This window comes from Hyperolius riggenbachi, chromosome 6, assembly GCF_040937935.1.
Source record: "Hyperolius riggenbachi isolate aHypRig1 chromosome 6, aHypRig1.pri, whole genome shotgun sequence".
NCBI lineage: Eukaryota > Metazoa > Chordata > Amphibia > Anura > Hyperoliidae > Hyperolius > Hyperolius riggenbachi.
Genome location: NC_090651.1, coordinates 82026631 through 82053370, shown reverse-complemented (window position 1 = coordinate 82053370; position 26740 = coordinate 82026631). Strand labels below are relative to the sequence as shown.

The window sequence follows — 26740 nt, the reverse complement described above, 5'->3', positions numbered from 1 at the left end:
GGCTGAGGTAAAAGGTCAGGAAGCATCTGGAAAAAAAAATCAGGTGGTGCAAGGTTAAAGGAAGGGGTGGAGGGTAGTGGCTTGTTAGTGGTTAAAGTTACTGTTGGGCATATTGGGGGATGAGGGTATAGTACATTTATGTTGGAAGTTGGGATCATCACAGGTCTGGCTGGTGCTGAACATTTGCAGGTTGCTGAACATTTGCTTATTTGTTGATCCAGTTACCAGGTTCCAAGGATATAAATATGTATTTGACCAACCAACTTAAAGGACAACTGAAGAGAGAGGTATATGGAGGCTGCCATGTTTATTTCCTTTTAAATAATACCAGTTGCCTGGCTGCCCTGCTGATTCTCTGCCTCTCATACTTTTAGCCATAGACCCTGAACAAGCATGCTGTAGATCAGGTGTTTACGACATTTTTGGCAAATCTGATAAAATTAGCTGCATGCTTGTCTCTGGTGTGATTCAGACACTACTACAGCCAGACATATAAGCAGGACTGCCAGGCAACTGGTATTCTTTAAAATGAAATAAATATAGCAGCCTCCATATACCTCTTGCTTCAGTTGTCCCTTAAAGAGAACCTGAGGCAGTTCCATTTACACAGAGCATCTCTCTACCTCATGGCATGCCTCTGTGTCCTCACACCGCTGCTCTCCCCCCCCTGCTATGGCCCCCCAAAATTAGCAACAATATTTATCGCTATCTCAGAGGTAAATACGGGAGAGGGATCCCCTGTTCGAAACGCCCACCAGGGTCGTTCCTACAGGGTCTCCAGAGCTGCCATTGTGCAGCTCTCTCTCCCTGGCCATGCCTCCTGCTGCTCCCCCACCTGGTGAGAGGGCTTTGCTTGGCTGTAGATAGGCAGCTTCCCCCAGCATAGGTTAGATAGGCTGCTTCCCCCAGTATAGATTATATAGGCAGCTTCCACTTAGTGTAGGTTAGATAGGCAGCTTCCCCTAGTGTAGGTTAGATAGGTACGTTTCCCCAGTATAGGTTAGGTAGGTTCCCCCAGCGTAGGTTATATAGGTAGCTTCCCCCAGTGCAGGTTAGATAGGCAGCTTCTCCCAGTACAGATTATATAGGCAGCTTCCCCTTAGTGTAGGTTAGATAGGCAGCTTCCTCTTAGTGTAGGTTAGATAGGCAGCTTCCCCCAGTGTAGGTTAGATAGGCAGCTGTCCCCAGTATAGATTAGATAGGTAGCTTCCCCCAGTGTAGGTTAGATAGGCAGCTTCCCCCAGTATAGGTTATATTATTATTATTATTATTATAATTTAGTATTTATATAGCACCAACATATTACGCAGCACTGTACAGTGTATATATATATATATTGTCTTGTCACTAACTGTCCCTCAAAGGAGCTCACAATCTAATCCCTACCATTGCCATATGTCTATATTATGTAGTGTAAGTACTGTAGTCTAGGGCCAATTTTTAGGGGGAGCCAATTAACTTATCTGTATGTTTTTGGAATGTGGAGGAAACCGGAGTGCCCAGAGGAAACCCACGCAGACACGGAGAGAACATACAAACTCTTTGCAGATAGTGCCCTGGCTGGGATTCGAACCAGGGACCCAGCGCTGCAAGGCGAGAGAGCTAACCACTACTATATAGGTAGGTTCCCCCAGCGTAGGTTAGATAAGTAGGTTCCCCACACTATAGGTTAGATAGGTAGGTTCCCCCAGCGTAGATTAGATAGGTAGGTTTCCCCAGAGTAGGTTAGGTAGGTTCCCCCAGCGTATGTTAGGTAGGTTCCCTCAGTATAGGTTAGATAGGTAGGTTACCCCAGTATAGATTAGATAGGTAGGTTCCCCCAGTAAAGATTAGATAGGTAGGTTCCCTCGGTATAGGTTAGATAGGCAGCGTCCCCCAGTATAGATTAGATAGGTAGGTTCCCTCAGTATAGGTTAGATAGGCAGCGTCCCCCAGTATAAATTTGGTAGGTTCCCTCAGTATAGGTTAGATAGGCAGCGTCCCCCAGTATAAATTAGATAGGTAGGTTCCCTCAGTATAGGTTAGATAGGTAAGTTCCCTCAGTATAGGTTAGATAGGTAGGTTCCCCCAGTAAAGATTAGATAGGTAGGTTCCCTCGGTATAGGTTAGATAGGCAGCGTCCCCCAGTATAGATTAGATAGGTAGGTTCCCTCAGTATAGGTTAGATAGGCAGCGTCCCCCAGTATAAATTAGATAGGTAGGTTCCGGCAGTATAGGTTAGATAGGTAGGTTCTGTCAGAATAGGTTAGATAGGTAGGTTCCCCCAGCGTAGATTAGATAGGTAGGTTTCCCCAGAGTAGGTTAGGTAGGTTCCCCCAGCGTATGTTAGGTAGGTTCCCTCAGTATAGGTTAGATAGGTAGGTTACCCCAGTATAGATTAGATAGGTAGGTTCCCCCAGTAAAGATTAGATAGGTAGGTTCCCTCGGTATAGGTTAGATAGGCAGCGTCCCCCAGTATAGATTAGATAGATAGGTTCCCTCAGTATAGGTTAGATAGGCAGCGTCCCCCAGTATAAATTAGGTAGGTTCCCTCAGTATAGGTTAGATAGGCAGCGTCCCCCAGTATAAATTAGATAGGTAGGTTCCCTCAGTATAGGTTAGATAGGTAAGTTCCCTCAGTATAGGTTAGATAGGTAGGTTCCCCCAGTAAAGATTAGATAGGTAGGTTCCCTCGGTATAGGTTAGATAGGCAGCGTCCCCCAGTATAGATTAGATAGGTAGGTTCCCTCAGTATAGGTTAGATAGGCAGCGTCCCCCAGTATAGATTAGATAGGTAGGTTCCGGCAGTATAGGTTAGATAGGTAGGTTCTGTCAGAATAGGTTAGATAGGTAGGTTCCCCCAGCGTAGATTAGATAGGTAGGTTCCCCCAGTATAGATTAGATAGGTAGGTTCCCTCAGTATAGGTTAGATAGGCAGCGTCCCCCAGTATAGATTAGATAGGTAGGTTCCGGCACTATAGGTTAGATAGGTAGGTTCCGTCAGAATAGGTTAGATAGGTAGGTTCCCCCAGCGTAGATTAGATAGGTAGGTTCCCCCAGTATAGATTAGATAGGTAGGTTCCCCCAGTATAGATTAGATAGGTAGGTTCCCCCAGTATAGATTAGATAGGTAGGTTCCCCCAGTATAGATTAGATAGGTAGGTTCCCCCAGCGTAGATTAGATAGGTAGGTTCCCCCAGTATAGATTAGATAGGTAGGTTCTCCCAGCGTAGATTAGATAGGCAGCTTCCCCTAGTGCAGGAGGGGGCACTGGGCGGAGCGGCGGGGGGAGCGGGCAGTGGGCAGTTATAAACTCACCTGTCTTCAGATCGCCGCAGGCACAGCTTCCATGTGCTTCCGGCTTCCTCCTCTTCCTTCCAATAATTAGTTCTAAAGATTTTGGAATCAATAAAATGACGACAGTGCCCAAATTTATGCACCTGCCTCATTTTATTTAAACAATTATTGCACACTTTCTGTAAATCCAATAGACTTCATTTCACTTCTCAAATATCACTATGTGTGTCTCCTATATGATATATTTAACTGACATGTTTTTATCGTAACAGCCAATGATTTATACAGGAAAATCATGACGATTAACAAGGTTGCCCAAACTTTCCACATCCCACTGTATGTATTTATACTTGTATTGCTGGATGTCCTGATTCTACAGCGGTTTGAACTTCGTACTGTATGTATCTATGCCCCCACTATTTGTTTTTGTACTGTGTACATTGATACGGAAGATGTGGTGCTACAGTTATATAATAGTAAAAGCAACACCAAACATGAATGTTAAATAAACATTACAATAATGTGCTGGTGATGAGAGATTGAGTGGATAAGAGATAATGCGGTCAGTGGGATTGGATTGGTAGTGTGTGGTGAGGTCCATCCTCCTGTTTCCTGTAGTGGCTCCTCCATCACCCCAGCCAGCCCCTCTGTTGCCTCACCCAGATGCTGGAATCCTGACGGAAGGTAAGAAGTCTCTTATCGCTGCCTATTTGTACTGATACTCCAGCGACATGGATTGCAGTTACTGGAGGAGGCTTCTGAAAGCTGTTTAGACATCAGAGACCACAGAAGCACCCATATAGACAGCAATCTGAGCTGATGGATGAGCTTGGGGAGAGACTTTGCTTTTTGTTTACTATCTTGTTTAAGAATGCACATTGTTGTGGTTGTAACCATGTGCATTATTTACAGAAAGCCTTAGATTGGTTCAGGGTACACATATTCCTGTTCACCAATTAGTGCTGAGTAGTAAGTCCCGCCATGAACGCACCGTGGAAGTGTGCATGCACATGAACAGCCGCCATTGAGTGACAGGATGCGCCTGTGCATTCTGTTTGTGGCAACAGTCTGCAAACTGGACACGCAAATACATCCGGTTTGCAGGAACTGGTTTAAGTGAACCTGTGGTCAGTTTTATCATTTTAACCCTTAGACTGCTGCGGACATCTATAGGTGTTTTGTGTTTTCTCATCCATATGCCACGGACATGTAAAAGCATCTTAGTGTAGAACTACTTCTTCCTACAGCGGATGTCTATGGGTATTTTTCGGTTTCCCCATATTCCTGAGCCATGGATGTCTAAAAGGCGTTTAATACAAATTTCTGGCTCAGTGCCAACTTTCTAGTTTACAGGGAAAATGCAAATAATTCTAAGGTGGTGTAGCATTATGCAAATGTAATTTATGCCGTTTTGAAAAAGGAACCAATGAAATGGTGTCACTGCAAGATTTCATTAGTCCATTCTGAATCATAATTACCATAATTCTCAATCATCTCAAATGTATTTGCACCTCAATGACACCCCTTCTGAATTATGTGGTCATTGGTGCATGTAGTTGTAGATTCTGGAAAGACATTATTTAATAAACACAATACAAATGTAGATAGCTTTGGCGTGCAGCTTAATAAATGAATGTTAAATAAACATTACAATAATGTGGTAATGAGAGATTGAGTGGTCAGATGGCATTCCATGCTGCAGGAGATAATGCTGTCAGTGGGATTGGATTGGTAGTGTGTGGTGAGGTCCATCCTCCTGTTTCCTGTAGTGGCTCCTCCATCACCCCAGCCAGCCCCTCTGTTGCCTCACCCAGATGCTGGAATCCTGACGGAAGGTAAGAAGTCTCTTCTCGCTGCCTATTTGTACTGATACTCCAGCGACATGGATTGCAGTTACTGGAGGAGGCTTCTGGAAGCTGTTAGTGACATCAGGGACCACAGAAGCACCCCTATAGCTGTATGAATTCATGTGGCGTGTGAAAGATAACTATCTATATCAGTTGTTTAGTAACGTCCAGATTCCCCGACAGGCTGACAGAAAACAGGAAAGTCTTTCCTAGAGCTCTCTCTGCCAGTCTCCGCATGGAAAGCTTTATAGACTCTATACAGAATTTCCTGATCTATATGTTTTTTACTAAAAGTCCCTCTCTTGCATCCGGCTGCTCAGGCAGGGCCTCTTACATTTACCTTGTAAACAGACACAGTTTGTGGTGCTTTTAAAGGCTGTTTTTTTCCCCCCTTTGAAAACAACAAGAAGGAAAATACTTGGGATGGAATCCAAGTTCAGAAATTACAAACAGATGTTTTGAGAGTGAAGTTTGTTAGAGGCAGGAAAGATTCTTTCTGATCCCAATGTGTCATGTGAGAATCCACCTCTCACCAGATGACTTCCTGTAGCCGCAGGCATCTATGCTGTCCTCTACTCTATCCTCTGCTGCAGCCTCATTGTCTTTCCTTCAGTCACATCTTCTGCTCCAAACACTTTCTCTGCTCCAGTCACTTTTCCTTGTGCATCGATTTTGTCTTCAAGGCAGGGGCGTAGCAATAGGGGTTGCAGAGGTTGCGTCTGCATCGGGGCCCTAAAGGGCCCTGCCTCAATTACAGTATTAGCTCTCTATTGGTCCTGTGCTCATAATAATCACTTCTATATAGATACTTTGAATAGTGGTAATCATTAACAAGCTGTTCCCCATCCCCTTCTTGCACCTTTGACACTGTAGTTGCCATTGGCAGGTTTTGGTGTGCCGTATCAATTGTTATGTATAGAGTGCTTGGGGGGCCCCAATGTAAAACTTGCATCGGGGCCCATAGCTCCTTAGCTACGCCACTGCTTCAAGGTTTAAGGCCCATTCTCATTGTTCTAGTTGCTTTGCATTTTAACATGTTGCACAGTGCACACTTCACTGTACTCTATTTCCAAATCTATTCTTTGTAACTGTTCAGAGAGGTGGACCTACTATGAAGCAACCTGAATCGTGTGATTGTGGCGGCAAAATCAAGGGGGCAGCGTTTAAACAGTTTGGGCTACCTGGCCCCTGCCTCCTCTCCGCTCTCCTGCCAGCCTTTCTGGCATGCACACTACCCTCTACATCCAAGCATCCCTATCCTCATTTGACCGGTGGCACCTTCCACAACCAACCAGACCAGCCAATCACAGCCTCCCACTGCTCCTTTTTCTAACCTGTCCCAATAGTCTCACAGGTGGGACTACAATCATTGGGCCAATCTCTGCGCTCGATCAGTAGCAGTGAGATCTGATTGGTTGCATACCAAACCTTTCCGTCTGACTGACCATGGTAAGCATACCTCCCAACTTTCTGAGATGAGAAAGAGGGAAACTTAAGCCATACCCCTGCCACACCCCTGGTCACACCCCTAGTCATAAATTCCATGAAGATTTCATAAGAAAATATGTTGTTTTATAACGCAAACAACACTGGTCCGAGTGGCGTAGCAATAGACATGCAGTCATTTTAACAATGGGGAGAGACCAGACAGATTTTTTTCCCACGGACCCTTCTCTGCATCATGCTGTGTATATTTACCAGCTTGACTGCCCTCTAATTGCACTTTTATCAGCTAGCCCAGTGTTTCACATTGCCTTATAACAACAAACCTGAATACACCAGACACAGGACCAGCCCTAAATCACTGAATAAAAGGGAGGCCTGGGGGGCAGTCCATGCCTGGCTGCTACACTCAGTCTACATCCACGCAGTTACCAGTAGCAGAGAGAGAGGAACTGAATGAATCAGTGAATCAGTTAAGAGTGAAGAGTCAGGACTCAGGAGCTGATGCTGTACTCGGATGGATCCTTGAGTGAGCTAGGACGAGTGCCTTCTCTCACTGACTCATTCATTACTGTGGTTCTTTGAATCATTGAGCTGAAGGAACTGAATGAATCAGTTGAGTCGAGTCAGGCGCTGCTGTTAGCTGCTGCTGCTGTAAACTGATACCTGAGTGAGCTGAGACGCATTTCTTCTCTCACTACTCAGTACAGCAGCACTCCTGCCTCCTCCTGCCGCTTTAGGCAAGAATTTATACCTGCCTGGTAGTTGAAACGGCTGTGTCTATAGATGCTTTAAATAGTAATAATCATTAACCAACTGTTTCCCATCCCCTACTTGCACCGCTCACACTGTTGTTGTCCTTATCGGGTTTTGGTGCGCCGTATCAATTGTTATGTATAGAGTGCTTGGGGGGGCCCCATGTAAAACTTGCACCGGGGCCCATAGCTCCTTAGCTACGCCACTGACTGGTCCTTTCTATACTGGATCATTTTCCTTCATATTACCATTTGAAAATTAGAAATATATCAATGTAAAGGATGGGAATAAACTTTAGAGTCAATCAAACACATTTTTCAGTAGAAAAATACCAATATTTATATAGAAAGAAGGACAAAGTCCTGAAAGAGGGACAAATGAGGAGAAAAGAGGGACAGGGCTCCAAAAGAGGAACTGTCCTTCCAAAAGAGGGACAGTTGAGAGCTATGATGGTAAGCTCTTGGAAGTATTGGGGTTTATACGGGCATTGTAGAGCACTTAGGGCCGGATTTACGCCAAGGCCACCTAGGCCATGGCCTAGGGCACCACAGGAGCAAGGGCACCAAAGCAGCAGGCTAAACTGGTGCAGCATTTACAAGCTTGCAAATGCTGCAATGCAGGGAGATCAGGCGAGCGGCTGACCGTGGTACTCTGCTGCTAGCCGCCTGTGCAGCAGCCTCCTTGCTCTCTGCAAGTTTGCATTGTGGCTGGCTGCTATGGACTTGGGCAACTTTGGAAACGGAAAGAAAGAGGAAGCTTCTGCACTGGAGACTAGCGGAGAAATGAGTGACACTGATGGCTGCTGTGGTGTGAAGGCGAGCTGGCTACCTATACTGAAAGGTCGTTTGGTAAAAGAAGGGATTAAGGGAGTCATCTAGCTACCTATACTGGAGGGAAAGGAGGAAGGGGCCAACTGCCTACCTATGCTGGGGGGGGTCGTCATCATGCTACCTATACTAGGGGAAAGGGGTCATCTCGCTACCTATACTGAAGGGAGGTCAGCTGGTGACAGTGGCCTTTGGTGGTAAAGAGTACAAATCCGGCCCTGAGAGCACTGCGTAATGCCAGCACACTGTTTCATAACTCTTTGTGGACAGTGTAAAAGTTGCAGACGGTATACATTTCTTTAGGGACGAATAGTCTCTAAATTTGTGTCAGATTTAATGCACACAGTTATGGTGAAGAACAGAGAACACACACAACATGTTAAGGATTTGTATGCTGATGGGTAGTTATGGAATTTAATTAAAGGGGTTCTGTGGGGGAACCTAAGGATAAAAAACGCCACTTACCTGGGGTTTCTATCTGTCTGCCCCATGTAGCAGTAATGTCCCATGCCGTCCTTCTCCGATCAGCTGTTCCAGGCCGCCGGCCCCGGGCATTATTCGTCTGGCATCGCCGAATAATGCGTGCTGCCGTTCGTGTCCTCAGAAGCTTACTGTGCAGGCGCAGTATGAGGTTTTCTTGTAGTGCGCCGTGTCTGATGACACGGGCAGGAGCCAGCAGGCCACGGACGCGCAGCCGCAGTTGGACAGCGTGACGCGCTACACCGCGTCTGGCGGCGGGGAACGGCGGATCGGAGGAGGATGGCGTGGGACATTACTGCTACATGGGGCAGATAGAAGCCCCAGGTAAGTGGCGGTTTTGATCCTTTGGTTCCTCCACAGATCCCCTTTAAGGAATACAAAGGCTGCCATCTTCATTCTCTAATAAACAATGCCAGTGACATCACATCAATGGCCTTTATTCAATTCACTTTTTTTCCTAAGACTTCGCCCAGGAGATAATTTCTCATCTTCTGTTTAAAATACATTTTCAGCACTTTGTAAATGATACAGTACCAAACAGTATGTGGAAAAATTATACTGAGTATTCTCTTGCTTGCTGGTGGCCTGAGCAGGTGATAAAAATAAAATTTACAGTTACCTGGGGCTTCTTCCAGCTCACCGTAGGCCACGAGGTCCCCTGGCGTCCTCATGCCTCCTTCCCTAGTTCCGGTCCCGGCTCAGGTTACAGGACGACTTTGGCATGAAGTCGTCAGGTCTGGTTCCCGCTTCAGTGTATAGCGCCATTACGCCGGCCAGCTATGTGTCATCATGCCAGCCGGTGTGAGAGTCCTGCGCATGCGCGGTTCTCTAAGATTGAACCGTGCATGAGCAGGACTCTCACGCCGGCTGGTGTGATGACGCATTGCCGACTGACGTACTGGCGCTATACACAGAAGCGGGAACCAGACCTGATGACTTCAGGCCGAAGTCGTCCTGTAATCGGAGCCGTGACGAAGGGGGAAGGAGCCAGGAGGACACCGGGGGACCTTGCAGCCTATGGTGGGCTGGAGGAGGCCCCAGGTAACTGTAAATTTTGCTTTTATCACCTGCTCAGGTTCCTTTTAAATGGCTTTTTATTCACAATGGCCTCGATTCATAAAGCATTCCCGCATGCGGAAATGCTGAAAACAGTTCACTTTACCGACCACATAGCAAAATTTGTATTCATAAAGGCTTTTTCCGCATGAAAAGCCGACATTCGCGAGCAGAGTGATAAATCACCGCCTTGCGCGGTGATTATCTTAAGAAAAGTAACAAATGTCAATTCATAAAGATTAGAGGAAGCGGTATGCAGACGGGGATTACCGCTACCTCTGATGTGGCGAGAAGCATGCGGAATACATTGCAGTGAATGGGACAGACCTCCCAAGCAGCAGCAGAGACAACACCGCACGGAGGGACTCGGCCAGCTTCTCCTGTTTCCGCATGCGTACCGACAGCCTAACGCCAGCCTACAGCGGAATATCTCCGCACTCCTATCACAACTAGAAACATTTTTATGAATGACCACCCACAAGGCTGAAATACCGACAGCGGTGTTTCCCCGCTCGAATTTACCTTACTGACAGCACTTTTATGAATCGAGGCCAATGTGGCTCTATTGACAAAACTTCACATAAATGACATTACCTAATTGATAAAAAATAACAAATCAGCACACTTACAAGCAAAATAATCGCTCAAAACAAGTTGTTCCTGATTAATTTCATCTCAATATTACTTTTCTTACCTTAATTATATTATATTTTTGCTCTTTGCAAGAAGTTTAGAATCAGGATGATACCATTTATTAGCTAACTTAACCACTTAAGGACCAGGGTGCAGGGTCTGTGCTGCGTGGGCTCTCCAGCCCACAGCACAGATCAGGAATAAGGCAGGGCGACCAGGCTTTTCCTCTTTTTACCCCACTAGGGGGATGACCTGCTGGGGGGGTCTGATCATCGCTGCTGCGTGTGGCCGAGAGGGGGGGGGCTCCTCAAAGCCCCCCTCCGCAGCGCGATTCCTCCCTCCCTCCCCTTCACTCCATGGGCGGCACAGGATGGCGATCCGTCCTGTACCGCCTCCAATAGGCTTTAGCCTATCACACGGCGGCGATCCCCGGCCAATCAGAGGCCGGGGATCGCCGATCTCCTTTACGGCGCTGCTCCGTATTGATGTAAACAGCATGTAAACTCCGCGATCGGAGGCTCGCAGGCTGTTCACGGAGACACCCTCCGTGAACTGACATGGAACCGTTCGAGTGGCCGTTTCCATGTAAAACCACAAACGACCAGCCGCCGCCTATCGGCGTTAGGTGGTCGTTATGTGGTTAAAAGAATAAGAATTAGCAAGCTTTCGACTGTAAAGCCTTCATCTGGCTTCAATCCTGTTTAGAAGCCAGACGAAGGCTGTACAGCCAAAAGCTTGCTTATTCTTATTCTTTTAAATTATCCAATAAATGGTATCATCCTGATTTTAAACTTCTTGCTTTTACTGATGGCTAACACAGTTCAGTACCCTACTGCTACTATTTTGCTCTTTGGGAACTTAAAAAAGTAACATAGATAAGGTGAAAACAGATAAGCTTTGTGAATCATTGCTAGAAAAAAGTGATTTGTAATAGTGCCCAATGCCCATATGTCTGAAGCCTGCTTTTATACTGCTTTAAAATGATTTCATATGGTGGAGTTGTAAAAACATAATCAGGACAGGCAGCTAACGTGTTTTTATAACTTTTTGTATCATTTATTACAAATATATTTGTTACAAACTTTTCTAACCAGCTTAAATTTGCATCCATTTCATATCAAATGATAAAATAAAGCATATTTTACTATTAATGTTATCATCCTTTACTAGCTGGCAAGATGTTGTGCAGCATTGCACAACAATTAATGGGTGTTGAATACATAATTAAGATAATGATTTACAAACACATACCACAGAGAGTGCTGCACCCTGCCCAAAAAGCTTACAATCTAAAGACTGGTACGCACTTTCAATTATGATTGGCCAATCACTGACCAATTTTACCACCTCCGCATAGTATGAGGGTTTACCTACACAATCTGCTCATAGTATTCCATATGTGTTGACCCTCCTATTACTTTGAGGTGGTAACATTGGTCAGTGATTGGCCAATCTTAACTGAAAATGTGTTCCATTGGGTCCTCAAGTACTCCTATTGATATGGAGCTCCCAAATTCTGCCAAGGACATCTTCAGTATAAGAGGTGTAGCAGGAGAGGGGAACCATTTGATGATGAATACTACAATTCAATGCACATATAGATGTGATCATTGCCATCATCACAGCACTAATGAAAAGCTAATATGATGGATGAAGGAGGACCCCTAGTGGGCACCTCTGGTCCTGGGGCCCTGGTATGGTTGCAACCTCTGCATCAGTGGTGTAACAATAGGGGCTGCAGCCTCTGCACCCACGGGGGGTCCGGAGCTCCCCTGGGACCTGCCCAGGGCCATTTTTGGGGGCATGAGGGGAGAGCATGACCACCTACATCAACGGTGAGGGGGGCCACTCCCCCCCTCCCTCACCTGGGGCTCTCCCCTCAGCACCCCCCCCTCCAGCATCAATCATGGAACACATACCTCCATGAGCCGGAGGTTCCACTCTCTAAGTGTCTGGCGCTACATCTTGTTTATCAGGAAGTAGCGTGAGTGTAACGATTGGTGTCAACACGCAGAGAGAATCTGATTATTGGTGATCTGCATATTCACCAGTAATGCAGATATTATGAATGATCTGCAGAATCACTAATAATCCAGGTATGTCTAACCTCTGGACACCTGAGATATGAGTGTACAGTGTAACAGTAGCACTTTGAGAGAGAACCGCCAGTGGAACTGGAGGTAGGGAGAAGAAGGGATTTCACCCCAGACTGTGGGTGAATCCCTTAGGCCAAAGGCTCCCTAGGAGAGGGGCCTAGGCTTGGTTGCAGGATGCCCTGCTGCTAATATGAACAGATTTGCCCTTACTGGATGTGAGATCCTAGCTCTCTACACCCTAGTGGCGGGCCAAGGTAATACAGGTACACAGTGCTAGTCTTGGGTGTGAGGTCCGTAGTCACAACACCCTGGAACTAGTCTATCTCATAACATAGAATGATACAGTAGCCTAGACTTGGGTGTGAGGTCCGTAGTCACAACACCCCGGAACTAGTCTAGAGCATAACATAGCATTGACACAGTTTCCTAGGCTTGGGCGTGAGGTCCGTAGTCACAACACCCTGGAACTAGTCTATAGCATAACATGAGAAAGTGTTCTAGCTTAGTGTGAATTCCCAGGTCCTTCCTGGTTCAAACACACTGTTGGATCTGACTGAGGTCTGTGTGCTAACACATAAAGCATTTGCAACGGCAGATGATGTGAGACTGAGGGACGAGTGGTTATATAGTGCAGCGCTGGCCAGCGCCGGCCAGTCCCTTCCAGCCAATCCGCATACATCCTTGGATCAGCTGACCAGCTGATCCCTCTCTGCTTCCCATAAAGCTTCTGTCTCGCCGCGCGCACGCGTGTATTCCTCAGCCTATGTGCACAGGAAGGCTGTACCAGGTCAGACACATGTCGCCGCGCGTAAACCGCCGGACTGGTCAGAGCACGTGACGGCCATTCCGCAATCCTTCACAGTGAGGCACTTAGAAATTGGACTTCTGTGGTGGAACACATGGAGGTATGTGTTCCTGCCCACCGCTGCTGCCAATGATTGATGCTGGGGGGGAACGATGAGGGGAAAGCCCGAGGTGAGGGAGGGGGAGGACTGTCCCCCCCCCCCACACACCGATGTAGGTGGCCATGCTTTTCCCTCATGCTGCAACCTCTCCTGCCCCCATGGAGGGGGGGGGGGGGCATCCAAATTTTCACAGGGGGCCCCTTGATTTCTTGTTACACCCCTGCTCTGCATCTGTATTTTAGTGGTAATGTTTAGTGGAGTATATGTTTTACATACTGTTAATCAGTAGTGGATTTTTTTCCAACTGTGTGCTCAGACATCTCTCATTGTGGCTGCCCTTCGGGAGCGTGGAACCGACAAAACCGCACACCTGTTTGTGGAGCAATGCTGGTGCTGGAACCCGTAGCAGCAGATAATACAAAATCCAAGAGATGAGTCCGAACACTGACTTCTGGGCACAATGTGTTTTTTATTGTCCCAATGCACACATGTGCAGTAAATTATCGTCCAACCGACAATCGCTTCAGGGCCTAGAACAGGTCCCCTTTGTAAAGGCATGAACAGACAAAATATGTACCTCCGCGCCCTTCGGGAGCAGCCTTTGGGGGAGAAGAAAGGGCAATTCAGGGGAGCCCCAGAACAAAACAGGCCCATGAATCTGTAGCGATGTTCCTGGCAGGGGTAGCAGAGTAATTTATGAGTAGTGTATATACATAGTGTATATCATCAAAACCTGTGAGATTGTAAGGGCAAAAAGTTAGATACTTACCTCAGTAGAGGGAAGCCTTTGGATCCTCCCACCACTGGATACCGGGACCTCCTGGCAGTTTGTGGCAGCACTCCCATTAACGAGTGTGGCCACATTGCCCAGCCGCCAGATGCCTCATGCCTGTGCAATAGCACAGAGCCTAATTGGCTCTTTTGCTACTGCAGTGGCGTGAAGTGTTCTTTGCAGTGTAGCCACACTCATTTATGGAAGTACCTGCTAGACAAAGCTCTTGTTGAGCGGGATCCGGGGGTCCCAACACTGTATCGGTAGAGGGAAGAGGGATGGGGGAACTTCTGGATTATCCAGAGGCTTCCCTCTACTGAGGTGAGTACCTACTGAGGTGAGTACCCATTTGGGGAACTTGTTTCCCGTCAGGTACACTTTAAGTTCATGGGCTGGAACATTGTCCTGATGTAGGGTTGATTCCATAGCTGATGTGCTCAGACATCCCAGACATTCATCATCCTCTAATACCTCTCAAACATCACAGACATGTACTTTAAATTAGTGTTGGCAACTCATACTAATTTGCCAACCTAATCCTAATTACTGATACAGTACATAAGAATTATACAGGTCTTATGGCTAGGTAGATTATGTGTGAGCAGCCCCAGAAACTGCATAACTTATGCTGGGTACACACAATGCGATTTCCCGCTCGATCCGCGGTATCGATCGTTTATTTCCGACATCTTCGATCGGGTTTCGATCAATACAGCCGTCGATTTTGCATGCTAAGTATGCAAAATCGACGGCTGTATTGATCAAAACCCGATCGAACATGCCGGAAATTATCGATCCCCGGATCGAGCGGGAAATCGCATTGTGTGTACCCAGCATTAGATGTGTTAGTATTTAAAGGGAACTGAAAGTGAGAGGAATACAGAGGCTACTCTCTTCAGCTGCCATGAAGTCCAGACAGAGAGGAAGCTGGTTAAAGGGGAACTTCAGCCTAAACAAACATACTGTCATTAAGTTACATTAGTTATGTTAATTAAAATAGATAGTTAATATAATCTCTTACCCACCCTGTTTTACACGAACAGGCAAATGTTTGTGATTTCATGGGGGCTGCCATCTTTTTCATGGGGGCAGCCACCTTTTTGGTTAAAAGGAGGTGACAGGGAGCATGAAACACAGTTCCAACTGTTCTGTGTCCTGATCACCCCTCTCAGCTGTGTGAGCTAGGCTTCAAGAAGAACAACATCAGAAATCCCATCATGCTTTGCACAGCATCAGGGGAAAAATGCCCGGGCAGTTTTCTTCTGTGCATCTAAAAATGAAGCTTGGATAAGAAAAACAAAGTTCTGATGCTGTGAGACTGTTAAATAAACACCAAGCCTTTTCAGTGCTGCTGAGTAGATTTTTAGTCCGGAGGTTCACTTTAACCAAGTTTGAAGAGGTGGGTTTTTAGGGCCTTTTGATGCATGTTAAAGGTAGTAGCAAGGAGTGAGAGGAAGCTCTATATGAAGATGTTAGTAGTTAGGAAATTATTAGTTTGTAATTGGATAGTGAAGAGGGCTCTTCGGGTTTATTTACCTTTTCTGTATGAAGCCGATAGTGTAGGTGGAACAGGAGCTGTGAAGTAATTAAAAGACAATGTGTATTAGGTTAAAGGGGCACAATTACAAATCATAGGGTCTCCAAGCATAACTTTGGTGGGACCCCTCTCCCCAACGTTCCACCCCTTCCCTTGGCTTCCCTTTGATGGCCATCACGGCCTGGTGGCCCATCTTGCAAGGGTCATAAAACAAGTGTGGCCCACATGATCTTCACATTCATAGCCAGTGTGGCTACAAGGCCTTCATAGTCATCAGTAAAACTTTAGAACACAAAGTATCCGGGCACCAGTAATTACTGGTTGCCTCTGAAGAAGCAGGTTTTGTCCTGTGTAACGACGTTAGGCATTTCACTTTGTATGTCATGCGGTTTGGGGATGCATTAAAGGTTTACTAAGCATACTGCTGCTGCTAGTGCCCGAATACTTTGTGTTCTAATGTTTATGGATTACGATTCTAATTGTCTGGAGGCACAGCTGGAGTGACCTGTTACCCCCTACCTGTCTAAAGTCTGGAGCATCTTGTGCCAATCTACATTACTCTTTCTTTGTGATTCATCAGTAAAACTAAAAAACAGCCGATGGCAAGAATGGCCGGCAATGCAAATCGTATTACTAAACGATTTGTTTTCTGTTGGTACTGCGATCTAAATATCTGCTGATATGCTGAACCTTGGACAATGCAGTGATTGCTTTTGATGTTTCTTCACAGAAGGTGAGCTGACTGTCCAATATGGATTCATCATCAAGGCGTTTGGTAATTAATGTTGGAGGGATCAGGTTTGAAACTTATGCCTCCACACTGCTTTCTTTCCCTGGAACAAAACTGTCCGCCCTGGCTGAACTGCCTCCCAATGAGGTTGGTAACTTTGATCATCAGCGCAACGAGTTCTTCTTTGATCGCAATCCCAAGGTGTTTGGGTACATATTAGACTACTACAGGACAAAACATCTCCACTGCTCAGATAATATGTGTAAGGCATTGATTGTGGAGGAACTGAACTTCTGGGAACTGAACACCTCTCATCTGTCTCATTGCTGTTGGCTGAAGATAAACAATAAGTCCCAAGTCATGGAAGAATTCTCCTCATGGGAAGAGGCCACACAGATTGAAGAGCAGCAGTTTCCTATCAACACAGGAAGAATAGATTACAGCTGGAGAGGAAGATGGCAGCCCAGAATATGGAATCTCCTCCAGAATCCCTACTCCTCACTGGCTTCCATGGTAAGTATGAATTATGTTATTCTGATACCTGACAATGAAAATAACGTGGTCACCAGCAATATGTTTCAACCATAGAGTTATTTTCTTTATCTGTTCGCCAGTTCAGAAACTCAGTGTAGTCCATTAATCTTATTAAAAAATGTATACTCTGCTTCCCAATAGAAATAGAGAAGACAGCAAAGCACAGCTTACCTAAAAAAAGACCCTTTTATTGCACCTTGGGCAAATACAGTGGCATAACACCCTCTGACATGGCACCTGTAGAGCGAAACAGCTGTCAGGCTTGTTTGTCACCCCCCACCGCCAATGCCACTGTATCTGCCCAGGTTGCTATAAAAAACCTTTTTATAGGTAAGCTGTGCCTCGCTATCTTCTCTGTTTCTATTGGATTGACTACTATTTGAGAGCACGTCACCTAGCCCATTGGCACCTTCATGTAAGGTTCCTAACTGCATCTAGTGCCGACATTTTTCTCTCGATACACAAACTTCATTTTCCAATGCCATCAGATTTTTAATCTCTGACTGTACCAATTAGCATGACAAAAACTGCTTCTCACATGGAATGGTTCCTAAATATAGCTTATCTTACATCGGTACAATTTCTAAGAAAACATGATAAATGACGATAAACAGAAAGGTTCCTCCCCAGAAGTGCTGAGGCCTCTGATAAGAAGTAGCACTTCCTGCTTTCTGGTTCGTAGCATGGGACAGGTTACTTTGCTTGGCTTTAAGGAATACCCAGAGAGCCCATGGTGACCCAAAACCACTAGGTATAGAATAGTATAGAAGAGCTAAAAGAGACCAAAAAGCCCTATTAAAAAGCAATGCTAAATGTAATATTGCAATCAATTTTATGACACAGAGGCACATTCTGCATACAATGCCCAGCCTCTGTGTCCTTATAGTGTGCCCCAGGCTCCCCCCCCCCTGCTCTGCTGTCCCCCCTCATAAACACCGCCACGCTAGCGACACACAGATTGACGCTAGTCGGCTGTTTACATTCAGGCTGCCACTCACCGCCGCTCCCCCGCCTCCTGTATAGCGTGGCTCCCTGTCTGTGTCCCTTCCCTCCCCGTCTCTGTAAGCTTCCTCCAATCGGCTTACAGGGGAGGGAAGGGATGCAGGTGGGGAGCGGCGCTATACAGGAGGCGGGGGAGCGGCGGTGAGTGGCAGCCTGAATGTAAACAGCCGACTAGCGACAATCTGTGTGTCGCTAATGTGGCGGTTTTTATAAGGGGGGACAGCAGAGCATGGGGGGAGTCTGGGGGGCACACTATAAGGACAAAGAGGCTGATGATAGTATGCAGAATGTGCCTCTGTGTCCTAATATTGATTGCAGAAACCCACCTCGGGTTCTCTTTAAGACAGAAGGTATTTGCAATAATTCAGCTTTAAAGGGAATCTTAAGCCTAAAAGCAATTTAACTTACCTGGGGCTTCATGCAGCCCCCTGCACTCATCCTGTGCCATCTCCATGATCCTTTCGTCAGCTTTTTACCAAGTCCCTCTCCAGGTTCAGTTTTCATTGTGCTCCTGCTTCCTTCCACCTCGGTGGTGAATAAGATGATCTTTTTTAACCACTTCACCACTAAGGGATTTTTTCCCATTATAGACCAGAGCAATTTTCACATATCAGTGCTCCTCCCATTCATTCACCAATAGCTTTATCACTACTTATAACACCTAAATGATCTATACATCTTTTTTTTTTTCACCACAAATTGGGCATTCTTTGGGTGGTACTCTTTGCTAAGAAGTACTTTATTTTATATGCATTTTCACAGGAATAATAAGAAAACAATGGCAAAACAATCATTATTTCTCAGCTTTCAGCCTTTATAGTTTTAAAATAAAATGGAAATGGATAGAAAATAAAACGTGCGACTGTAAATAGAACCTAGACGTTTTATTTGCCCATTTGTCCCGGTTATTACAACGTTTAAATTATGTCCCTAGTACAATGTATGGTATCAATATTTTATTTGGAAATAAAGGTGTATTTTATCCATTTTGTGTTTTTGAGTTTCTCATTGTACTCTAAGACCTAATTTGTAATAAAATAATAACAATAATATATCCTCATGGCATACATACACAAAAAGCTAAGTCCCTAACATAACAATTTATCTCTTTAAAAATTCTGTCACTCTTTTTTTTAAAATTTAATATGGGGGCAGTGTAGGGGACATAAATAGTTAATGGACTTTATATTATTTTCTTTAAATTTTCTTTTTGCTTCAATATACATTTTTAATGCAGAAGCATTTCAAGCAAAATGAAAGTTTTTCTTTTACACTTCTTTCCTTGAATAATTAGTGCTTTCAGTTACAGCACTGGTCATTCATAATTTATAGGCACTTTGATTGGGTTTGGGAACTTATGTTTCTATTCCCCAATCTAAGATCTAATGGCCAGCAATGGAAATAGGGAGCGCACGCACACGCGCACCGTTCATAGACCTCCTTCCCCTGTAGACTGATTTGTCTCTCCATTAAGTGCAATTGGCTGAATGCATCCACGGACACATTGCTGCTTGGCCTTTTATGATGAATGCTGAAAGATTTTCAAGACTTTATTCTTGTCTTACTCCACTAGTCAGAATGGGCAAGGGCACAATAAAACTGAGCCTGTAGAGGGGCATTACAGAATCCTATCCAGGTTGCCTGGATTATTGTGTTCTCCACTGCTCTCCAAATCGGAAGAAACTAACTAAGTTAACCTCTTGGGGGCCTGGAAGAAATGAGAGAACTGAAAACTGTTGTACTTTTCCAAACACCTGATTGCCAGAAGTTCCACTCACCTTGGGGTTGATTCACTAACCAGTGCTAACTCAGTTAGCATGTGTTAAGGCTTTGCACGTGCAAACTAGGGTGCTAAGTAGTTTGCACTGGCAAAGCTGTTGCTGTGTTAGCGCGAGCACCATGTTACGCCATACGCTCCGTTCACGTGCAAAATCAGCCACTTCGCATGCAAAGTATGCTTATCACTGTACGTAGCAAACGAAGTGGCTGATTTTTCACGCGAAGAGCTGTGCGCAACACGCACGCAAACTCTTACGCGCATATTAGCATGGGAAGAGGCAGTTTGCACATGCTAAGGGGCTTTTCACTGGCGTGCTAACACTTAGCACGCTTTTGTGAATCAAGCCCCTTGAATGGAGCAACTGCTTGTCACTCTGGATTAGTGATGGTCATATCTAGGAGAACTCATGGAAAAGCATGTGATCAGCTTGATAGATTTGCTGATAGATTTGCAAAAGTTCTGATTTGCAGTGATCACATCCTGCTTTAGCACAGGATCATGACGAGCAAATCAGAGTCTTGAGTCTTGCAAATCTATCGCCTGACCAAACGTCTCCATGAGCTCCCCTAGACATGACCATCACTACTGGTTTGACATCCCACAGATGAAGTAGGTAAGAGAATAATCAACAATCTTGATAACTGTAGTCTTGTTCTTCCAGTGTGTTGCAGCCATCTCCCTGCTCTTCACCATTGCAGCCATCATCATCTTCTTTGAAGAAACCAAGCGGCATTTTGCCTACGTGGTGAACAAAACAGTTCTAATAGAGGTCGACTCTTACCACACATTTCACCAAGAGATGGATTATGAGGGAGTGCCTTACTTGATCTACTTGGAGTTGCTTTGTGTTATCTGGTTCCTGATTGAGTTTGGAGCCCGATTATTTTTCTGTCCCAACAGGAAAAAGTTTCTGAAGCATCCTTTGAACTGGGTAGATTTCCTGTCACTCTTCCCAGTCTTTATTGAGCTAATTGCTGAAGGCCAGATGCACAGAATGGATATTCTCTGGCAGATTCTTGGCTTTATGAGAACTGTCTACATCCTCAAGTTATTCAGACTTATCCTGCTGATAGAAGGCAGTCTTGTTCTGAGGGTTCTCTCAGGAACTCTTAGGGCTATCACCCGTGAGATCATCATCCTACTACTGGTCTTAGCTTTGGAAACAATTCTGTTTGCTACATTGGCCTACTACGCAGAATGGGTTGGTGCGGAACATTATGCAGTAACTCCTCTCTTTGGGGATATTTATAGCTGTTGCTGGTTTGCTATAATTACCCTAACCACTGTGGGCTATGGTGATCTCTATCCCCAGAGTACTTTTGGCAAAGTCATAACCAGCCTAACTGCCATTTGTGGTATTTTGACCATTGTGTTACCCATTCCAATTTTAATGATTAAGTTTCAGCACTATTATTCCATTGCTCTAGCCAAAGAGAAGCTGAAACTGCAGCGCAGTGGTCAGAAGCCATAGATTTCCAGACGGATAAGAGATCTTGCCGATATGTTTCATATACATATTATGCTATTCCTCTACCTATATCACACACTGTAGTGTAAGCAAGAACATGATCCTGATTGTAGGGACTCACCAGTTACCATTACACATACGTTTGACTTTTTATTCATCTACCGTAAATCCCTGGAAATCAGGTTGGTAGCTCTGGGACAAGATGGGAATTGGAAGAGCACAAATTCCAGTGTGGCTCAAACTCTTAGCTTGATTAAAATAGGAGAGAGGCTTTTTATATAAATTCCAAGGAGAGTGTCACATAAGTCAAAATGTTCTATCTGTCCCAGTTTGTCTGATAGCTTTGCTCCTTGTATGACCGTCTGCTGTTGTGCTGCTCAACGAACAGGAGGCATTATCATACCATGGCCATTGGGTTCTGCACTGGGACTATTCCCGAAACACCAGGTACAGTTACTTGTTACTTAAGTTGACTTTATTGACTTTATTCTGTATTCTGTGAGGCTCAAAACAACCACCTTAAAGTGATACTGAAGCGACAAAACTTATGATATAATGAATTGTATGTTTAGTCATTTTTGTTTTCAGTTATATAGCTTTTTTTATAACATTGCATCATTCTCTGATATTTGCAGTTTACAAACTGCACTCTGCATTTTAAACTATTGAAACAGAGCAGAGCTAATTACAGTACTCTTTGAACTTTCCTGCAGTAAAAATCTTATCTGAAGTTGCCTTTCACTGTTTCTTTGATGTATAAGTGCTCCAGAAAATAGCACTGTAGCCGACCACGTTTGGTCACCGAGCTCAGAGACGCTCTTTTGCATCGATAACAACTGAAGTTTCTTAACTCTTCCTGTACTGGAAACAATATGAGACTCATATCTGTGCTACTTATGTTCTATTCCTTAGCTGTACTACGCATACAAATCATTATCTCATAACTTTATTTTCACTTCAGATTCCCTTCAAATTGGGATGAAGCTCAGATTTCATCTGTGAGTTTAGGCATTAAACACAGTAAAAATGAATAGCTAAAAACATATTATTGGTTTCCAAGTTACTGGAAGGGTTAATACGCAAACTTTTCACTTAGAAGCTAATTGATAAGATTTGCACTGTGTCTCAGTGACAGCCCGCTGCAAAGGGCTGTTCAGCTTGATTGCCTGAAACAGCGGGAAGCTACTGAGAAGCAGTCGCCTTCATTTTATACTCAACTTTTTGAAATGAAGAGCTATGCTTTAGTAAAGAGCTTATCATTACATGAAGGTGCCAACCTAACCTTTTGATCAATAAAGGGAAACAACCACAACAAAGATCTAGATCAGGGGTCTCAAACTCAATTTACCTGGGGGCCGCAGGAGGCAAAGTCAGGATGAGGCTGGGCCGCATAAGGGATTTCACAATCAGTAGCTCCCAGGCGAACCCCCCCCCCCCCCCCCTCCCCACATACACACACATCCCTTGCATTGATTTTTATTTCAAAATCAAATTCACACTGAAGCGAACTATTTTGCCTATTTTACCTTATAGTTCGCTTCAGCCCCCATTACAAGTAATCCGCCGTGTCCGCGCTGCAAAACAAGGGGCAATCCGCCGGCATTTCCTGGAAGGGGCAGAGCTTTCAGCTTCAGCTCTGCCCCTCCTGATGTCAATCGCGGAGCCGCCTCTGCCCGTCCCTCTCACTCTTCCTTCACAGAGAGGGGCGAGGAGAGGCGGCGATCCGTGCGGCGATTGACGTCAGGAGGGGCAGAGCTGAAGCTGAAAGCTCTGCCCCTTCCAGGAAATGCCGGTGGATTGCCCCCTGGGCGATTTGGGGGCTCTGCAGCCATCGTTTAGCGGCGGGGATGCGGCGGCTTACTTGGGAGCACTGAAGCGAACTATACGGAAGCTTTTGCTGGCGCGGGCCACAAAATATTGTATCGAGGGCCGCAAATGGCCCGCGGGCCGCGAGTTTGAGACCCCTGATCTAGATGTATCAACACATGATTTAAAGACTAGAGCTGCCTCTAGTGGTACACAACAATCAGTGAGATGTTTCTAGTTTATAGGGGATCTTGAATTGTGATGGCATCTGTCTGTAGACTACAGATAGCCATGGTAAAGGCACATATGTACACATGGTAGATGAAACTCAGCTGAGGTGGCTGAGAATGACCCTAGTCTATCCCTGAGGGGTAGGGGCTGGAAGCAGTGTAATATGAGGCAGACAGAGTGGCAGGAAGGCCTGGATTTACCTCACAGGAGGCTATAGGCACAGATATCCTGACATCTTAGACTTCACCCTTCATGAACCTACAAACCCCAACCGAACCGCACCGCAAGCGTGCTGCCTGGCCCAGCTGTCACTTCTGCCGTATTACCCTTGCTCATCATAGGTAGCTAGAGGTGTCCCCAAGTATTAGGTAGCTAAAAGAACCTCAGTATTAAGTAGTTAGAGGTACCTCTGACTGAAGGGAGAGCTAATCAGTGGAGTGCCGAGAGCAGGGTGAGTAACTTCTCATTTACACTCTAATCAGGACTCTGCATAGGGAGTGAGGGAAGCGAGCCTCATTTCCATAATCAGGCACCTGTAGGCACGTGCCTACAGTGCCTTATAGTAAATCCAGCCCTGGCAGCGGGACTAAGAGGAAACTAGAGTCAGAGAATGATTTCCACAATGGAGAGGTATTGAAAGCGCGAGAGAGAGAGAGAGAGAGAGAGACAGCACAAAAAACAGTGGAATGTAAGTTATACAGAGGAAGAGAGAGGCAGACAAGATGAACGGTAGAAAGCAAGTGTAAAGAACAAAATAAGCAAAAAGAGAAAGTATGAACCGCAGGCAGAGATGCAATATAAGAGTAAAGAAAAACAGACTAAGTAAGTGCAAAGACAGCAAAGCATACAAGTGTGAAACAGAGAAACAAGTCGCAGGATTGAAAGAAAAGAGTGAAAACACAGTTCAATGCTTGGAAAGATTGTGCAACAAAACAGCTGACAGACAGGATACAGAGGAGACAGCCGTGAGGAAAGCTTAAAGAGGCCCAGAGATATCAATTATTAAAGATTTTTTACTTACCCGAGGCTTCTTCCAGCCCCATAAGTATGGATGCGTCCCTAGCATCTTCCTGCGTGCCTCCGTTAAGTGGTAATCAGCTCCAGTATTTGGCTTAGTCGGGTCCAGTCTGACTCAGTGACGTCAGCTGGGCTCTTGTGCGCTTGCGCAGAAGGTCTGCGCATGAGCAGAAGGCCACCTGCTGACGTCACTGAGCCGAATACCAAATGTTGATTGCCGCTTAACGGAGGATGGCTAGGGACGCATCCATGCTTATGGGGCTGGAGGAAGCCCAGTGTAAGTAAAAAATCTTTAATAGCTGACGTCTCTGGTACATTTTAAAGGATACCAGAGCTGAACACACTTGGAGAAAGGGTGTTCAGCTCTGGTATCTGGGGAGCAGCCATGTATGGGAAGTTGTGCTGATGACCACCGCTCCCCCCATTCTCCTCCGACCCCCTCCTCCGGGTCGGCCTGGTCGGGCATTAGTGCACAGGCCCTGGCACAGCTGCTCAGGTCCTACATTGTGCGCCCGCGGCCGGGAGCACACTGCGCATGTGCATGATGTAATCATGATGACATTTGCATGTGCAGTGCGCTCCCAGCCGCGAGCATGTGGTGTAGGACGAGCACAGCTGCGCCAACGCACTAATGCCCGACTAGGCCAACCTGGTAGAGGGTATCAGGGGGCAATTAGGCAGGAAAGAAGAGGGTGGGAGGAAATCGGGGAGCGGTGGGCATCAGCACAGCTTCCCATACATGCCTGCTCCCCTACGTTTCTCCAAGTGTGTTCAGCTCTGGTATTTCTTAAAGTGTACTAGAGCTGAGTGAATATGAAAAATCAATACTTACATGGGGCTTCCTCCAGCCCCATAAGCACGTGTGAGTCCCTCGTCATCCTCCCGCGGGTCTGCTGTTCAGCCGCGATTGGCCCCAGCAACAGGCTCAGTCTCGTCAGTTGTGGCCTTCTGGGCATGCGCGGGAGGTCTGTGCATGTGCAGAAGGTCACGTCTGACGCAGCTGAGCCTGTTACCGAGGCTGATTGCGGCTGAACGGCAGACCGCAGGAGGACGACGAGGGACTCACACATGCTTATGGTGCTGGAGGAAGCCGCGGGTAAGTATTGATTTGAACAGGTGGCAACCAGCGGAGTGCTGTGAAGGCAAAGTAACTATAACAGAGAAAAGTTGTAGGAAGGTGGAGCCAGGAGATCACAAAGTGTTTATGGGAAAGAGAGAGGGAGTAATCGGTAGTAAGAAAAATGAACAGAAAGTCATGTATGTGTCATAAGCAGAAATAGCTGAGAGAAATAAACTGTGAAATCTCAAGAAGGCACAGAGGGAGAACTCACATAGCCTAATAATTGATGTTGTACTGCTGCCAGTCAAGCGTTTTTTTATATACAAAGGGACTGTGGATCTTTTTTGCCCTGATAACATCTGCTTATGTGAATGTGAAGTCATCATGATCAAATCCTGTATAACAGTGCTGCCCACTCCGCTGTTCCACACGGTGGAGGGCCGGCAGACAACCCCCCCAAAGAAGAAAAAAACTCTAGCAGCAGTTTCGCCACAAAATGCAATTAGAATGATAACAGATTTCCCCACAAAGTGCAACCACATTGGCAGCAGATTCTCCACAAAATGCAATCAGATTGGCAGCATATTTACCCACAAAATGCAATCAGATTGGCAGCAGATTTCCCCACAAAATGCAATCTGATTGGCAGCAGATTTCCCCACAAAATGCAATCAGATTGGCAGCAGATTTCCCCACAAAATGCATTTTGACTGGCAGCCGGAATACAGCAAAATTACCCAACTACCGTCAATCGAGTCCACCATAAACCCCCTTGCTGTGGCTGCTGTAATGCACATATTTACAGCCGCCGCTAACACACCTCAGATCAGCAGCGAACAGGAGATAGGAGCCAGCCAGACCGGCGCATAGCAGCCGCGCGGTGAATTCAAATGCAGGAAGTGACATCATCGGTCACGTGCAGCATACAGATTGCATGGCAACATTTTCTCTGATTGAATGTCTAGCAAGTGAATACTGTAATGGTTGATAGTCAGTATTATTGTTTTGAGGCAAGTGAATTCGTGCTCTTAAAATCTATGTGAATAACTTTTTAACTTTACAGCTTAAGAGGAGAAGTGATTGCAATTTGTTTTGATTTATTTCAATTGTTCAGTATACTTGTGAAAGTATTCACTAAAGTTCCTAGTCATTGTCTTCATACTTTGTTGTATATTTTACTTTAATACAATTATTATTCTGCAACTTCTGAGTCAGTGTCTGGTGGATTCCTTGCAGGCAGAGTATTCCTGAAGTATTACACCAGTACAGTAGCCATATGGGGATAGCACACAGTATGGGGGAACTCCACATGGGCCCCAGCTGTGATAACGCAAATCCTTTGTCCTCTTCCTGCTACCCCCTAACGCGCTCTACATCAGCAGATTAGTAAGGAGTATCCCCACACGGGTGTCCTCTCTTCTCTGCACTCTCCTGCAGCCATCTAATCCTCTAGCTCTGGACCTGTCTGGATCCCGACTCTGAAT

General features: G+C 45.6%; 1 protein-coding gene and 1 long non-coding RNA gene across 2 annotated transcripts in view; one reads left to right on the top strand and one right to left on the bottom strand.

The window, feature by feature from the left end:
* The first annotated feature begins 5043 nt into the window (after nucleotides 1–5043).
* On the top strand, nucleotides 5044–22710 carry LOC137520966 (voltage-gated potassium channel KCNC1-like). Its single transcript, XM_068239600.1, has 3 exons — nucleotides 5044–5111; nucleotides 16359–16871; nucleotides 20336–22710. Exons 2-3 carry the CDS (start codon nucleotides 16380–16382, stop codon nucleotides 21143–21145), a joined length of 1302 nt encoding a protein of 433 aa, XP_068095701.1. The 5' UTR covers nucleotides 5044–5111; nucleotides 16359–16379; the 3' UTR covers nucleotides 21146–22710.
* Nucleotides 13881–26740, bottom strand: part of LOC137520970 (uncharacterized) — an 82286-nt gene continuing 69426 nt past the window's right edge. Inside the window, exons 3-4 of the long non-coding RNA XR_011021979.1 lie at nucleotides 15628–15666; nucleotides 13881–13991 (exon numbers count right to left, since the gene is read on the bottom strand). This is a non-coding gene — a long non-coding RNA (uncharacterized lncRNA). The remainder of the gene's footprint in view (nucleotides 13992–15627; nucleotides 15667–26740) is intronic.